This window comes from Podarcis tiliguerta (assembly GCF_965153285.1).
Source record: "Podarcis tiliguerta genome assembly, chromosome: 16".
NCBI lineage: Eukaryota > Metazoa > Chordata > Lepidosauria > Squamata > Lacertidae > Podarcis > Podarcis tiliguerta.
The window spans coordinates 12,316,118-12,330,404 of NC_139549.1; the positions used below are offsets into that span (position 1 = coordinate 12,316,118).

The 14,287-nt window shown below is 45.5% G+C and overlaps 1 protein-coding gene across 5 annotated transcripts in view; it reads right to left on the reverse strand.

Moving 5' to 3' along the window:
* Positions 1 to 13,238, reverse strand: part of CCDC88B (coiled-coil domain containing 88B) — a 33,367-nt gene extending 20,129 nt beyond the window's left edge. Inside the window, exons 1-9 of one of the 5 annotated variants that reach the window (XM_083418462.1) lie at positions 11,635 to 13,238; positions 10,524 to 10,663; positions 6,035 to 6,143; positions 5,103 to 5,172; positions 4,352 to 4,410; positions 3,099 to 3,182; positions 2,100 to 2,231; positions 1,669 to 1,793; positions 1,079 to 1,160 (exon numbers count right to left, since the gene is read on the reverse strand). In XM_083418462.1, the coding sequence (XP_083274588.1) occupies positions 1,079 to 1,160; positions 1,669 to 1,793; positions 2,100 to 2,231; positions 3,099 to 3,182; positions 4,352 to 4,410; positions 5,103 to 5,172; positions 6,035 to 6,143; positions 10,524 to 10,663; positions 11,635 to 11,694 (861 nt within the window). In that variant the 5' untranslated portion in view covers positions 11,695 to 13,238. Of the gene's footprint in view, positions 1 to 1,078; positions 1,161 to 1,668; positions 1,796 to 2,099; positions 2,232 to 3,098; positions 3,183 to 4,351; positions 4,411 to 5,102; positions 5,173 to 6,034; positions 6,144 to 6,405; positions 6,424 to 10,523; positions 10,664 to 11,634 lie in introns of those variants that run through there. The other 4 variants (XM_083418463.1, XM_083418465.1, XM_083418464.1 and 1 more) reach the window with 4 other exon arrangements.
* Between the last annotated feature and the right edge of the window lie 1,049 nt (positions 13,239 to 14,287).

Sequence of the window (14,287 nt, forward strand, 5' to 3'; positions counted from 1 at the left end):
AGCCAATGGAGGGGCATGCCTACACCATTTTGTTCTCCTCACCCTCTTTTTTCTGTCCTGTAATAGATACCATCCAACTTTTCCCATGTTACAATCTTGCCCCCCAAAAGCACTATTTTCATAGCCAGAGAGTGAGCAAAATTGCAGCACCCAAAATGGCCGCCACGAACTTGCGCAAAAAACCCAGGATGTCTCATTTTTTCCAGGACGCTTGGTAGGTACGTTAAGATGGGGCAGTCATTATGCCATGCCCCCACAGCAGCCTTTTTACGTTATGCTGACCATGCCCCCACAACAGCCATTTAATATGTGCCCAGTGCTCTCCACACGTCCTGCCCTCAATAAGGTTGCCAACTTTTCCAGGCCTCGTCCCTAAATGGTCAGCTTTTGTTTATTAAAACAAGGAAAGAAAGGGAGCCAGGGTTACTCCCGCTGGGCTTTTTCTACTGCCCTTCCCATCACAAGGCCAGCTATCACCAGCTGCCCTGAGGGAAGGATGCCGCCACCTGCTCCTGTTCCAGCTGAGTTGCCCCCTTCACATCTCCCACCAGCTGCCCAGTGTGAAGGACCCCAGTGACGAGTGGAGTGATATTTTGGTATCATTTACTACAAGCGTAATAATGTTTTTCGATGTAAGCCACCTCAGAAAGATGTGGTTTTGGAAAGGCAGGAAGTTATTTACTGAAAATATTTATAACCCTCTCTGCAGCAGGGAAAGGGGGGGGAAGGGTTCTTAGAAGTGGCTTGCAGTGACCAATAATCAGCAGTTTTCAAGCTTGTGATCTAAAAGACACGACACACAAGGAAAAGAGGAGGGGAGGGAGGAGGAGGAGGAAAATCAAACCCAGGCACCAGTTCTTAATCACAAAATTCTAGCTTCCTGCAGTTGTTCTGGACTGGATGTTGGATGGGGCCAGGCTGGTCTCCCCCCTTGCCATGAAGCTCTTTCTGGGAGACAGGGGGTGCAGCCTCCCAGCGGACCTTGATTCTGTGGCCAATAGCATAGGCCAGAGTGTGCACCTTCAGCTCCTCAGTGCCAGGACAACTCCAGCCTTCTGCGTGGCTTTTTTAGCAGTACCTCCTGCCGCATCTTTTGAAGCTGCCCCTCCAAATCCTTCCGTTCATCCTCTTGATCTAACAGCTCCTCCATCTTCTCTTCCCTGGGGGTGGGGAAACAGCACAGTTTTGTTTTACTTATTAATTTTATTAACTAAAAGTGAGTTTTTATTTTGCAAACGCTCTAAGAGGAAAACCATACATCAGATTTTTGGGTGAGTTAATGAGCTGGATTGCGTCTTACCACTCCAATACCACCGTGACCACAAATCATCATAAATGCACAATAGAATTGATAGACATCTGGAAGGAGCTCAGAGTTAATCAACTAAACGCTGTGCCCACAGCATAGAAATAGGAGTCGGCCACATTTTTTCAGAAAAAGAAAACATTGTTCGGAACTTACATCAGATACCCCAAAATGTTCATAGGAGATAAAAGGGTCCTGTTGATGCCCTTGCAGAGTTAGGTGGGGAAATTGAAGTGGGAGACTAAAATCCAACCCCCCCTATCTTCTCTAGAACTGCTGTGGCCCCCATTGTTTTTTATGCCCCACAGATGCGCACCCCCATGCTTGACTTTTTTTAAGATGTCTGCCCCACTTCCACTCACAGCTCATGCTGCAGACGCCGCACCTGGGCCCGAGATTCAGCAAGCTGCACCCCAAGATGTTGACGGTGGCCCTCCAGGGGGGTGACTAGGGGGCGTTCCTGTTCTTGCTGCAGTTCCCACAATTTCTGTAGAGGGAGATAAAGGATGGAGCCATGTGGGTAGAGTGTGGCAGGCAAATGTGGCCCTCCAGGCCTGTTCATCAGGCCCTTGGGACTCTCCCCAGTCAACATCATGCCCTGAGTGTTTTTGCCTGGCTGGAATGTGTCCTTGAACTCTGGTCATGCCTTCTGCATGAGTGGATGGAAGTTAGAGAGGGGTGTGCCCCCAATCGTGGCTAGATTCAGGGTGTCATGATGCTCAAACAGATCCCAGGGCATCTCTGGGCTCAGGTGCGGGAATCAGAACCACACACAGCCCATTGCATCCCCCACCTCCAAGCCTGCATCTCGCTCGTGCACCAGCTCTTGAATCCGAGACACCACGTTTTGGAGCAACTGTTCTGTTTCGGAGGGTCCCAGTTCCTTCCACTGCAGCCTCACCATGTTCTTGGGCTCCTGAGTCACCTGGGAAGGAGAGGAAGTTTTGCATGTGAACATGCTGTGGCACTGAACTCTTGTATGAGACACACAAGAGTTGCCTCAGGGGATAAATTAAATAAGGTTATGGGCATCTGGTGAAGACATCCCTGCCCTGTTGCTGGTGTAAAAAAAATCAACTTGAAATGCAGCAGGATGGCTGAAGTATAGGTGGATTCCCACGAGACAAGACACAGCAAGAACCTTTATTGAACTACATAACTGGGAATTTGGCAAAGCAACTGCTTATATACATTCCTGAAAGCCTGGGCCACTCCCACTCCCAACGTGACTGGCTGTCTAAACTTCCAAGCTGCAAATCACGACTCAGAGTTCAAGGGCCAATGGCAGAGGCCCAAATCCTGAAATGTTCTGTGATTGGACATCATGTATCGAATGAGAACACAGGAGCTCAGAATCCTTAGTCCAGACTCAAGCTCAGGCAAACACAGACCACTGAATACATAACAGCAGTGAAGGAGGGAACGGTGACAACCTCACTCACTGTGTTTCAACCAATGGGTGTATACATATAGCCAGTGCTTACTTCCATAGCTGTGAACCTTCCCTTTTTTTGCGGGAAATTCCCTTATTTCAGCGCCGTTTCCCGCTGCTATCCCGGATTATTAGATATCCTGTAGACTGTCTCCGGGACAGGTGAGGCTGCTGATCCCTTCTTTTCAAATCTGAAAGTTGACAGCTATGGCTTACCTCACAAGTTCTCCTCACAACATTCCTTCCATTTCGCCTGGGGATCTGCCCTATTCATACAAGGCTTGAAGTGCAAAGCATGATGGGAGAGGAAAAGTACCACAACCCACACTCCTCCGCCTCAAAACCCAGGTCCAGCTTTACCTCTTGGATGAAAGAAGCCAGGGCAGCCTGGGTGCTGATGTCGAGGGTCTGGATTAGGCCAATGATCTCGTCTCGCCTTTCACACTGTTGGGATGTTCAAGGAGGGCGATCAGGTTCTCTTACACATTTAAATCACATGGCTTCCCCACCAAAGAATGCCCTGGGAACTGTAGTTTGTTAAAGGGTGCTGGGAACTGTAGCTCCGTGAGAGATAAATGACAGTGTCGGGGGGGGGGGGCAGTGCTTTGAATGTGCTTTAAAGTGTGTGGTGTGCAATCAGTGGCGGACTTGGGGCTCTCAAATTTCTGTGCCCCCTGCCTCTCACGCTTCCGTTCCACAGCATGTTTTGGCACCCCCTGCAGGGAAGCGCCCAGCGCAATCACACTATTTGTGCTACCCTAAAACCACCTCTGTAAAATGCCCAAAACACACTTAGGTCACACCCCAACACCATACATTCAAAGCACATGGCTTCCTAAAGGATCCTGGGAACAGTATTTTGTGAAGAGGGGTTCTGTGAGGGGTAAACTACAGTCCCCAGGATTCTTTGGGGGAAGTTATGTGTTCTAAATAAATGTGTAGTGCGAATGTGACCAAACACACACTCATGCTCTGGACATAAAATCAGTTTAGTAGGTAATTCCCCTCGCTCCAGGGAATCCTGAGTGCTTTACTTCTTGCTGAGGGTCAAAAGTGTTAGTAAGGGGTGGAGGCCCAGTGGGCTCAGCCCCCCAAATATTTTCCAAAGTGCCTTGAGTATTTCTGGGTAGGTAATGAATTTGGGGAGGATACTGAATGGGGGGGGGGTAATTAGGTTACGAGGCAGGATATTAATTTGGGGAAATCCATTTGCTTTATTTTTATTTTAGTTGTGACTCGCTTAATAGCAAAGGGGGGAGGGGAGAGAATCTAAGCACCATACAAAAGGCACAGCATAAAAAACAGACAACAATACAACAAGATCATTACCAAACCCATAAAACAGACCAAGCAACAGCCAAAAACGTCATCAGCAACAGAGCAGTTAACATCATCTGCCAAAGGCCTGGGAGAAGAGCTTCACTTTTACCTGATGCTGAAAAGGATAGGGTCAGGTGGGTGTGCCTTTTGTAAGCTGCTCCCTGGGGATAGCATTCCACAGACAGATTACAGGAGCCACAACCAAAAAGGCCCTTTTCCCTTGTCACCACCCTCCAAACCCTCCAGCAGCCAAATTTGCGCTCCCTGCCCCCCCATTCCACACTCCAGAGTACCTGGACAGCACTCCCAAGCAACAGCAGCAACAACTTCTTCATCTCCCCGACAGCCTGTGCTGGATCACACCATTGCAGGAAAAAGGGGGAGAAAGTGTTAATGTGATATTTGAAGGCAAATGCACCCCCATGCCTCGTCTACGAAGTCCAAGTTCCAGAGCCAAATTTTATCCCAAATGGGTTGTGGCTTGCAAGGATTTTTCTTGCCAGATTTGAAGGAGCACAAAGCTTGAGGAAAGCCTTCTGATGGCATGGGTCATTTTTGGTAAAAAGGAGATCAGGCAGGATTCCACAGGAATGACAACAACAATTATTGTTATTACAGTGGTACCTCAGTTTACAAACTTAATCCGTTCCGGAAGTCTGTTCTTAAACCAAAACCGTTCTTAAACTGAGGCACGCTTTCCCTAATGAGGCTTCCCGCCGCTGGTGCCCTTCCACCGTTCGGATTCCGTTCTTAGACTGAGGTAAAGTTCTCAAATCAAGACACTATTTCCAGATTTGCGGAGTTTGTAAACCAAATCGTTCTTAAACCGGACTGTTCTTAAACCGAGGTACCACTGTATTTTATTTATATGCCGCCCATCTGACTGGGTTACCCCAGCCACTTCGGTCAGCTCCCAACAAAATATTTCTTAAAAAAACACAATAAAAGATCAACCGTTAAAAACTTCCCTGAACAGGAAAGTTTGGAATGATCCATCTGTTTTGGTGGTTTCAGCACCACAATTTTTCTCCTAAATAGGCCTACCTGTGAGAGGATCTTTGGCCAGAAGATATAAATTAGGAGGCAATGAAAGAATCAGTTGTTGCAAATCGTTCTGGGGAAGAGAGAAAGAGCATGGAAGGGGAGAATAATAACAGATAATAGAGCGATGTTGTACTTATTCCTCAGCATGGAGTAGAGCCAATGTGCCGTAGTGGTTAGAGGGTAGTGGGAGACCAGGGTGACTTCAGGCCTGTCACTGCCTCTAAGCCTAACCTACCTCGCAGGGTTGTTGTGTCGGTGAAATGGTTGTGGGGCGGGGGGGGGGGGGTGAGAAGCATGTATGTCACCTCGAGCTCCTTGAAGAGAGTGCTAAGAATTGTTAGGAGACACCCCCCCCTTCCTCTTATAGAGCTACAATTTCCAGAGTGGTTTTAACAGTCAATCCCTCTTCCCAGGGAATTCTGGGAATTGCTAAGCACATTGAAGAAATCACAGCTCCCATCGTTCTTTGGGAGAAGCCATGAATGTTTAAGGTGGTTTCATAGCACTTTAAATGTATGGTATGAATATGTCCTCAAATTACACCAGTTTAGCCCTGGCTAAATCGGGTTGAAGGACATACAGTGGCATATATCTGGCTCAACTGGGGTGTGGGATTTACATCAGTGTAGTCCTGGCTGAGCCACAGCTCAGACGAGAAAGCCCAAGTTGTGCTAAATCCATACTGCCTCATCCTGGTGGTTGGTTGATTTTGCTCTGTTAGTGACCAAACTATATAATGATATAATCCATACATTGAACATTGCTATTTCTAATAAAATACTATAACAACATATTAGAACAATTATTTTGTAAAGCACTGAAGCCCCAATCAGCTTTCAGCCTTTTTGTGACATTGGTTGTGTCAGGAACGTATGGGGACACCAGAGCAGAAGCCATGGGTTCAGATCCAACGTGCGTTAAATCCTACTCACCTGGTAGAACCTGCGCAGCCGCTGCAGAAGGCTCTGGAGCATTTGCAAGCTGTGTGCCTCGTCGTTTTGCTCACTCCACGGAGGTTGCGGTCCCCCAGGAATCAGGTCTCTAGGAAAGGTAACCAGGCACATTGGAAGAATGAGTGGAGGGAAATCCTGTCCCCAAAGATTTATCTCTCTACCAGCAGCAGATAAAATATACAATCGTTTTACTGGCCTAGCCAAGTTTAAACAGGGAACAGTTATACAACAGACTGGTTCAGCAAGTTATCTTGCTCCACAATAGATTTTGGGAACTGTAATTCTACCAGGATGATCTGGGGATCTCTAACATATAATGGGAACTGTAGTGTACACCTCACAGGGCTAACCATGGGTTGCAGAATCACAACAAATAGATAGATAGATAGATAGATAGGCAGTGGAAGTGCAGTGGAGTGTGAGAAGAGGTGATTGCAACATTTTGGAAACAGAGCCTGGCGGGTTAGGATTTGCAAATAAAGCATTCCAAAGCAGAACATTATGCTACTTGTTTCATTTGTTATTCTGAACCAAAAGTATTCTCCGCCAGAGGGGAGGTGCAATCCCAGGCTGATGCAGAGGTTTTGGATGCAGTTTGGACTAGCGTACATCTTTGCAAGCAAATTCTCCTGATATAAGGTGTCATTTTCAGCTGTGTGTTCATTTTCATGGACGCTTTCCCCAAATAAAGGCATTTTTGTAAACATTGTTAGGTTGGGAGAGCTGCAGAGAACATTTTGTATAAGTGGTGAATTTTGAAAGTGGTTGTGTTTCAGTTTTCCTGTTGTTTTGGAAAGAGCATATTTGATAATTTAAAGGTTTGTTCTATTATTATTTAATATGATTTTTATTAAATTTTCTGATTTACAATTTCAGATAAGTATTTTACATAGTTAAGATATCATTGAGTTCCCTTCTTCTCTTTCCATGGTTCATTTTACATATATTATATCCCTGCATAGGTGACAAAAATTATGCCAATCAGTTTTCCATTATTACATCCATCAAAACCTATTTACAACGTTGTCAGCGTTTTCAGCTGTACATAATTATTTCCCCTATACTATATTCAATAAACGTTTTCCGGTAAATGAGAGTGGAACCAAATCACTTTCCACACAGATTTTTTTCGGTAGCGCTTATTTCTCCTGTGGATAAAGCCAGTACGGGAAAGGTACTACAAGCTCTCATCTATTTTTCACACCAGCAATATTCCCCCCAGAGGGAGGTGCACCGTTCCTGGAGGTACTGCAATACCAGGTCGATGCATGGAGTGGATGGAGCAAGCCCCTATTCCATCTCCCAATTCCAAAAATCCATTTAATATATAGTCCTCAAATAGAGGACATATCAGATATTAAACTGATAAGAACAGATACTACACTTGATCTTAGCCAAAAGGCCGAGAAGCGATACCAAGGGAAACAAAAATTAAGCAGGTCTCCTTTCCCGATGCGTTTTAAGGTGTCGGTGGGTAACTGGTGTTTCATAGCACTCACTGCCCCATTGGACTCAGCACCGTTCCCAATTCCACAAAATACACTCGGACAACGTTTCTGCTTCTGTTGTCCAGCTAAGCAGCCTCTTGATGGACAGTTTAATCTCAAAAATAGTGGATTTTGTCGATCTTGTCAATTTCTCAGCCGTCTACCTGGTTGCTCTGATGGCCATTGGTGCTAAATCTGCATAAACCCGCCCATTTACCCGCCATGCGCTGCGCCACTGTTAACTCGCTGCGTGCCAGCAGAGGTCCCAAAATTTTCCCTTTGATTCTGTTCCCTTGAGAGCATCCTGCAAAAACACAGCTGTACAAGCTCAACTTTCCTGCTGACATTAATATCCGTGCTCCTTAGCAGAGGATTGTTTGCTGGAAAAATGTTCCCTGCAAAACAGTGAAATGCTGAAAAAGAAAGTCCTGTTATGCCACAACAACAGAAAATCTATCTGGTTTCATAGACACTTTGAAACGATTGGCCAGTGAAGCCTGATTATTTTCGATTACCTGAAGATGTGCTTACTTCTGCCCTTTCAGCTTTGATTTGAGCATGAAATATACAGCTGAATCCTGAATGATTCATACGATTTTTTCCCCTTTTAATTGATTTTCCTTAATTGAATGCATTGGAAATATCTCTATTTGCAAATTAACATGCTTCAAGCACATTGAAATGAACCACAACTATATTTGAGACTAAGGGACGCGGGTGGTGCTGTGGGTAAAACCTTAGTGCCTAGGACTTGCCGATTCGAACTGGTTGGCAGTTCGAATCCCCGCGGCGGGGTGAGCTCCTGTCTTTCGGTCCCAGCTCCTGCCCACCTAGCAGTTCGAAAGCACCCCTAAGTGCAAGTAGATAAATAGGGACTGCTTACTAGCGGGAAGGTAAACGGCGTTTCCGTGTGCGGCTCTGGCTCGCCAGAGCAGCTTCGTCACGCTGGCCACGTGACCCGGAAGTGTCTCCGGACAGCGCTGGCCCCCGGCCTCTTGAGTGAGATGGGCGCACAACCCTAGAGTCGGACACGACTGGCCCGTATGGGCAGGGGTACCTTTACCTTTATATTTGAGACTGGGATGGAAGTTTCTGTCAATTTTGGTTCCCCCAGTTTCTCATTTTTCGAATCTTAAGTTCAGTTCTCCACGTTTTGCAAATGTTTGGCTTTCTAAAAAAATCCTCAGAAAAATTCATCAGCATTTTGATACAATTTCCCCCTCACTTTGCTTTGCATATTGTTTTGGAGAGTGTAGATTTGATAGATTCAGCATTAAATGTGCAGGGAGTCAATTTTCTCTTCCATCCCTTATTAGAGCTTGGTTGGCTGGTCAGTTGGTTGGAACTGTAACAAAAAGGAGGCTAGTGACAAGTCAAAGACTCCCAAATTAATTTTGGCATACAGTTCCATGGACATATTACTTCTGAATGTTTAGTTTTTATTATTGTTGTCCTTTTGTTAATAATATTAAAAGCATCCAAAACAACCTGATGTCTTCAATTTAAAAATAATCTGAGCAGGATTTAATCTGATAATTAGATTTCATATACAATTACCGGGTTGCAGGGGATATAAATTCTGGGAGCCACCAAAAAAACACCAAGAAAAGCAGTAGTGGTGGTAAAATAACTTAAGAAAGCTATTAACTTATTAATACCTAAGCAATTGAAAGAGTGTTTACTTCCCCGGGCAAATTTTCAGTTCATAATAATTTAAGGATTCCCCTTAAGTCCATGAAGGCTGATGTTCTGTACTGTCAGTGGCTATCCAGATGCAGGTCACAAAATGGGGGGCCAGACTTTGCTGCTTGCCCCCCCCAACCACTGGTATCCACTGCCCTGCTGCCTTTGAATAGGAGGTTCCATTTAACTACGCTATGTTTCAACAGTGGTGAATCTGTGACGTATCAAGTGAAGACATCCTTGCCCCCACCCTGTGAACAACAGTGTGAACAATCCCGTGTCAATGCAGCTTCAAACACAGTGGGGGGGGGATGACCTCACTGCTAATGTAATGTAATATAATATAATATAAATGCATTTGTTCTGATTTGCTTGCAAAGAGGTTACATAGCAATGAGCATTCATTCTGATGTCATCCTGATTTGCTTGCGCACCGTTTGTGCATTAATCCATCCCACAGTGCATTTCCCCATCTCTCTTTCTCTCTCTCTCACACACACACAAACACACACACATGTTGTTACAGGACACCAGAATTAAATTGAATTAAATTGTGCAAACAATTTAGGTGCAAACCTAAATTTCTCAGTACTGTATCTGCTTTTCATTATTGCTACTATTATGTTGGACCATAAAGAAGGCTGATCGCCGAAGAATTGCTTTTGAAATATGGTGCTGGAGGAGACTCTTGAGAGTCTCATGGACTGCAAGAAGATCAAACCTCTCCATTCTTAAGGAAATCAGCCCTGAGTGCTCACTGGAGGGACAGATCCTGAAGCTGAGACTCCAGTACTTTGGCCACCTCATGAGAAGACATCCTGGAAAAGACCCTGATGTTGGGAAAGGTGGAGGGCACAAGGAGAAGGGAGCGAAAGAGGACGAGATGGTTGGACAGTGTTCTAGAAGCTACCAGCATGAGTCTGACCAAACTGCGGGAGGCAGTGGAAGACAGGCGTGCCTGGCCTGCTCTGGTCCATGGGGTCACGAAGAGTCGGACACAACTAAACGACTAAACAACAACAACTATTATGTTTATATTTCACCTTTCCTCTGAGGAGCTCAAGGTGTCATATATGGTTCTCCATCTCTGCATTTTATCCCCACAACAATATTGGGAGGTAAGTCAGGATAAGAGATAGTGACTGGCCCAAGGTCACCCAGTGGGTGGTTTTAATTCTGGTCTCCCAGTTATTATTACTCTAACCACTGCACCACACTGTCTCTCACTTGAATCCCTCCCAGAAAATACTGACCCTCTGGAGGTGCCCCAGTGATCCGCTCAGTACACTATGACTCACATTATCTCCATGATATGGATGAGGGTGTCCCCACTGACCAGCTTGAGGAAATATTCTTGTGCTCCCTCATGTCTCTTTTTCCTGTGGGGAGAAGGGGGCTGATCAGATCTCGAGTAAGTCAGTGTCTCCAAGGTTCGCACCTGTAAGGAGAAGAGAAATTTGATTCAGTTCATGTTTGTAGGTGAACCTATCTAATCCACACTTTCATACCCTCCAGCATTTCTCTGATGAAAATAGGGATGTCCTAAATAATAATAATAATAATAATAATAATAATAATAATAATAATACCCCATCTGTCTGGGTTGCTGCAGCCACTTTGAGTGGCTTCCAACATATATAAAAACATAATAAAACATTAAACATTGAAAAAACTTCAATATACAGAGCTGCCTTCAGATGTCTTCTAAAGGTTGTATAGTTACTTATCTCCTTGACTTGGACGTCGCATAAGTCCACACCCTCCAATATTTGACCGATGAAAATAAGGAAATCCCAAGGAAAAGTGGGACATTCCAGGATCAAATCAGAAACTTCTGTAAATCTGGGACTATCCCTGGAAAATAGGGACACTTGGAGGGCCTGTGATCCGGCTGGAAGGCTTTTCATAAGTTCTTAAGTCCAGTGTCCAGTTCAGCAGAACAAACCGCCAGGCCCCCAAAGACTGCTGGGCTGGCTTACCACATTTCAAAGGAAGTGAAGCAATACACGTTACCATGTAAATAACCCCAACTTATCAAGTCTACATTTGCCTAACTGCAACAAGAAGCTTAATATTTGGTGGGTTCCGTAATAAAGTTTCCCAAAATCTTACCTACCGGTAGTTGGAAACCGGGGTCAAAGTGTTTTCTGCTCGGTATGTGTGTACCAATTATGTGTGCGTGTGTGCACCTGTATGTACACACACACACAGACAAATAAATAAATAGTCGATCTGCCCAACTTGCCATAAAATTACCCAGCAGACCACCGGTGTCAGGCGATATATTGCCAAAACTCCCGGCCTCAGCATGACTTCAAAACCAGGGATATAAGGCCTTTATTTAGGACAACCCAGAAGAAGAACAACACCCCCTCCTCAAAACCTCCTGCCCCCCCCATAGATGCTCACCCAGGTGACCAGCGGCCCCGAGACAAAATCTTCCAGCATCTCAGTGACATCTCCATCCATGGTGCCACCAAAGGGGCGCCCTCTCCTTGTTGGTTGCGCCTTCTGTTCTGCGCTATGTGCTTAAAGCATAAACTTCCTTCCGTAATCTTGGGCTGATGAGACTGATCGGTGGGTGGGGGGTGGAGGGAGGGAAGCAAGCAAGAGAAGAAGCCACATAGGAGGAAGGGACTGATTTCTTAATTTCCGCCACGCAGGAAGCCGCCAGTGCGAAACATGTCCTCAACGAAAGATTTCCAATTCTCAGCGCACCAGCCTGAGTGAGGCATTGCAGGCTTGCTTTGCAGGAGAGGGCAACGTTGACTTCATTTCCCGTTCTCGCTGCAGAAAAACCACACTCGAGAGGCGGCGATGGAGGAACGGAGAGGGCAGATGTCATCTGTCGCCGTCTCAAAGTGGCCCGTCAGGTTTGTGGTCTGAACTGTCGGTTGGTGGAAGAGGCCTGCCTTTCGCACATCCGTTATGCCAGAATCCTAATAGTGAGCCAGGCTTCGAAGCAATGGGACCATGAGGCAGGAAGTTCCACTGACTCCTGTCCTGACACGTCAAGGGCAAAGACCTTCAGGTTCGGGGGCCAAATGTGGCTTCTTCCCAGACCACATCCCATGGCCGTACCCCTCACTGGCCCTGCTGAGTGTTTTTGCCTGACTGGAATGTGTCATCAAACCCTGATCCTGCCTCTTACTGGCCTGATTGAGGGGAAAGGGTAGGCGAGTGTATAGACCACAACTAGCCTGTGGTTCAAAGTTGCAATTTTTATATTAATGGCTTCACCCGCCCTTGCCTCTGGCCCCACCCACAACTAGCATGTGGCCCTTGGGAGGTTGCCCTGAGGGAAAGGCGGCCCTCGGGTTGAGAAAGATTCCAGCCCCTTGACCACTGTGGCCACATTCACAATTATACCACTTTATATGGTCCATCAAGGATTCCCGAGAACTGTAGTTTGTTAAGGGTGCTGAGAAACCCGTATCTCCCTTCACACAGCGCTGCAATTCACAGAATTCCCTGGGAAGAAGGGTTGGTGATTACACCCAACAGTTGTAGCTCACCAGACAGGGCATTCCGCAAATGGGGTACTACTACCAAGAAGGCCCTGTCGCAGGCCAGCGCCAATCGATTGCAATTCCAGTTTTGTGATTAGACGCAGGATGAAGCAAAACAGGAAAAATGCATTGGGTGCTGAAAGCAGACTCTGTTGGGACATGACGCAGTCAGGGGCACCAGCTGGCCACGAGAGGAAACTGAATTTGTGGCTAACTGAGTGTGAGAACATTAGCGCCTGAGAAAAATACGAAAGATGGCTTCATCCACGGGCCTGTTCTGTCTACTCTCTTAAGAGAGACTCGGCTAAAAATAAATCTCTTGTGAGGAAACTTTTTTTTTAAGCTTCTGCTTCAGATTGAGTTAGTGACACACTGGGGAAACTATGAACCCATTGTTAGTTTCAGAAGGGCTGGAAAAGCATCATGAACATGGAAAAAGTGGTGCCTTTTGTTCCTGTGGCAGCAAAATAGCTTCCACACATACATGATCAGAGGATGACAATCCAGCGCCCACAGGTGCCTGGGCGCCCACCAGCAGCTATGGCACCTGCGAAAGGTCCCAATGAATACCTCCCCTCAGAAATGCACAGGGGCCAAAATGAGGGGGAGCATGCCTGTCCCATTTGGTTCCTGTCTTTTACTGCTTTTAGATGTGGCAGCCATTTTGTGCAATTACCATCAACTTATTAATCACCTCCTGAACAACTGCCTCGAGGTGATTTATATATACAGTGGTACCTCGGTTTAAGAAGAGCCCTGTTTACAAACTATTCGGTTTATGAACTCCGCAAAACCGGAAATAATGTATTGGTTTGATTCGGAGTCGCCATCTTGCCAAAGGATTTATAGCCGGGAGGAAGAACGGACTTGTTTTCAGACTGCATTCCTAGTGAATCTTCTCAGAGGTTTTGAGAAAGGAGGCAGATTGGTGAAGATTAATGACGCTAAGACTGTTTTGATGTATGGAAGTGATGTTATATGGAAAACGTCTGGATATGGTTACTGGATAAAAAAAATAATATTCACGTGGGATTACAAACTGTTCTAACCAGCTTGTGGAGACTATCAGAGGTCACAAAGAGAAAGGAAAAATATATGAAAATAACAACAAGAGATGTGGAAAAACAATAAGAAAGGACTGGATAGTACTGTGAACATCATAAGGTTAGATTTGTGGACATTAAAACAGCAGCAAGAAGCAAGAAGTTGATTGGATCCCCTTCGGAACTTGAAATATGGGTACCCCGAACAAAAATTTAAAATCCGGCTGTGTAATTTGGAATTTATGTAATTTGGTTTGATTTGATGTGATTGGTTGGTTAATAAAAAATTATTCTTAAAAAAAAGAAACTGTGACTGTTTAGAGGCTTTCCCCCAGCTGGATAAATAAGTCTTTTCCACAAGAATCCACCTCTGTTAGGGTTTTAGTGTTGCTTTAAATGGTTGGGGGGGGGGATTGGCATTTTTAACTGGTTTAAATTATGTGTAAATTACCTTGAGACGGTGCTTTAGAAGACGATTAATAATTCAGCAACACCAACAACAGGAACAAT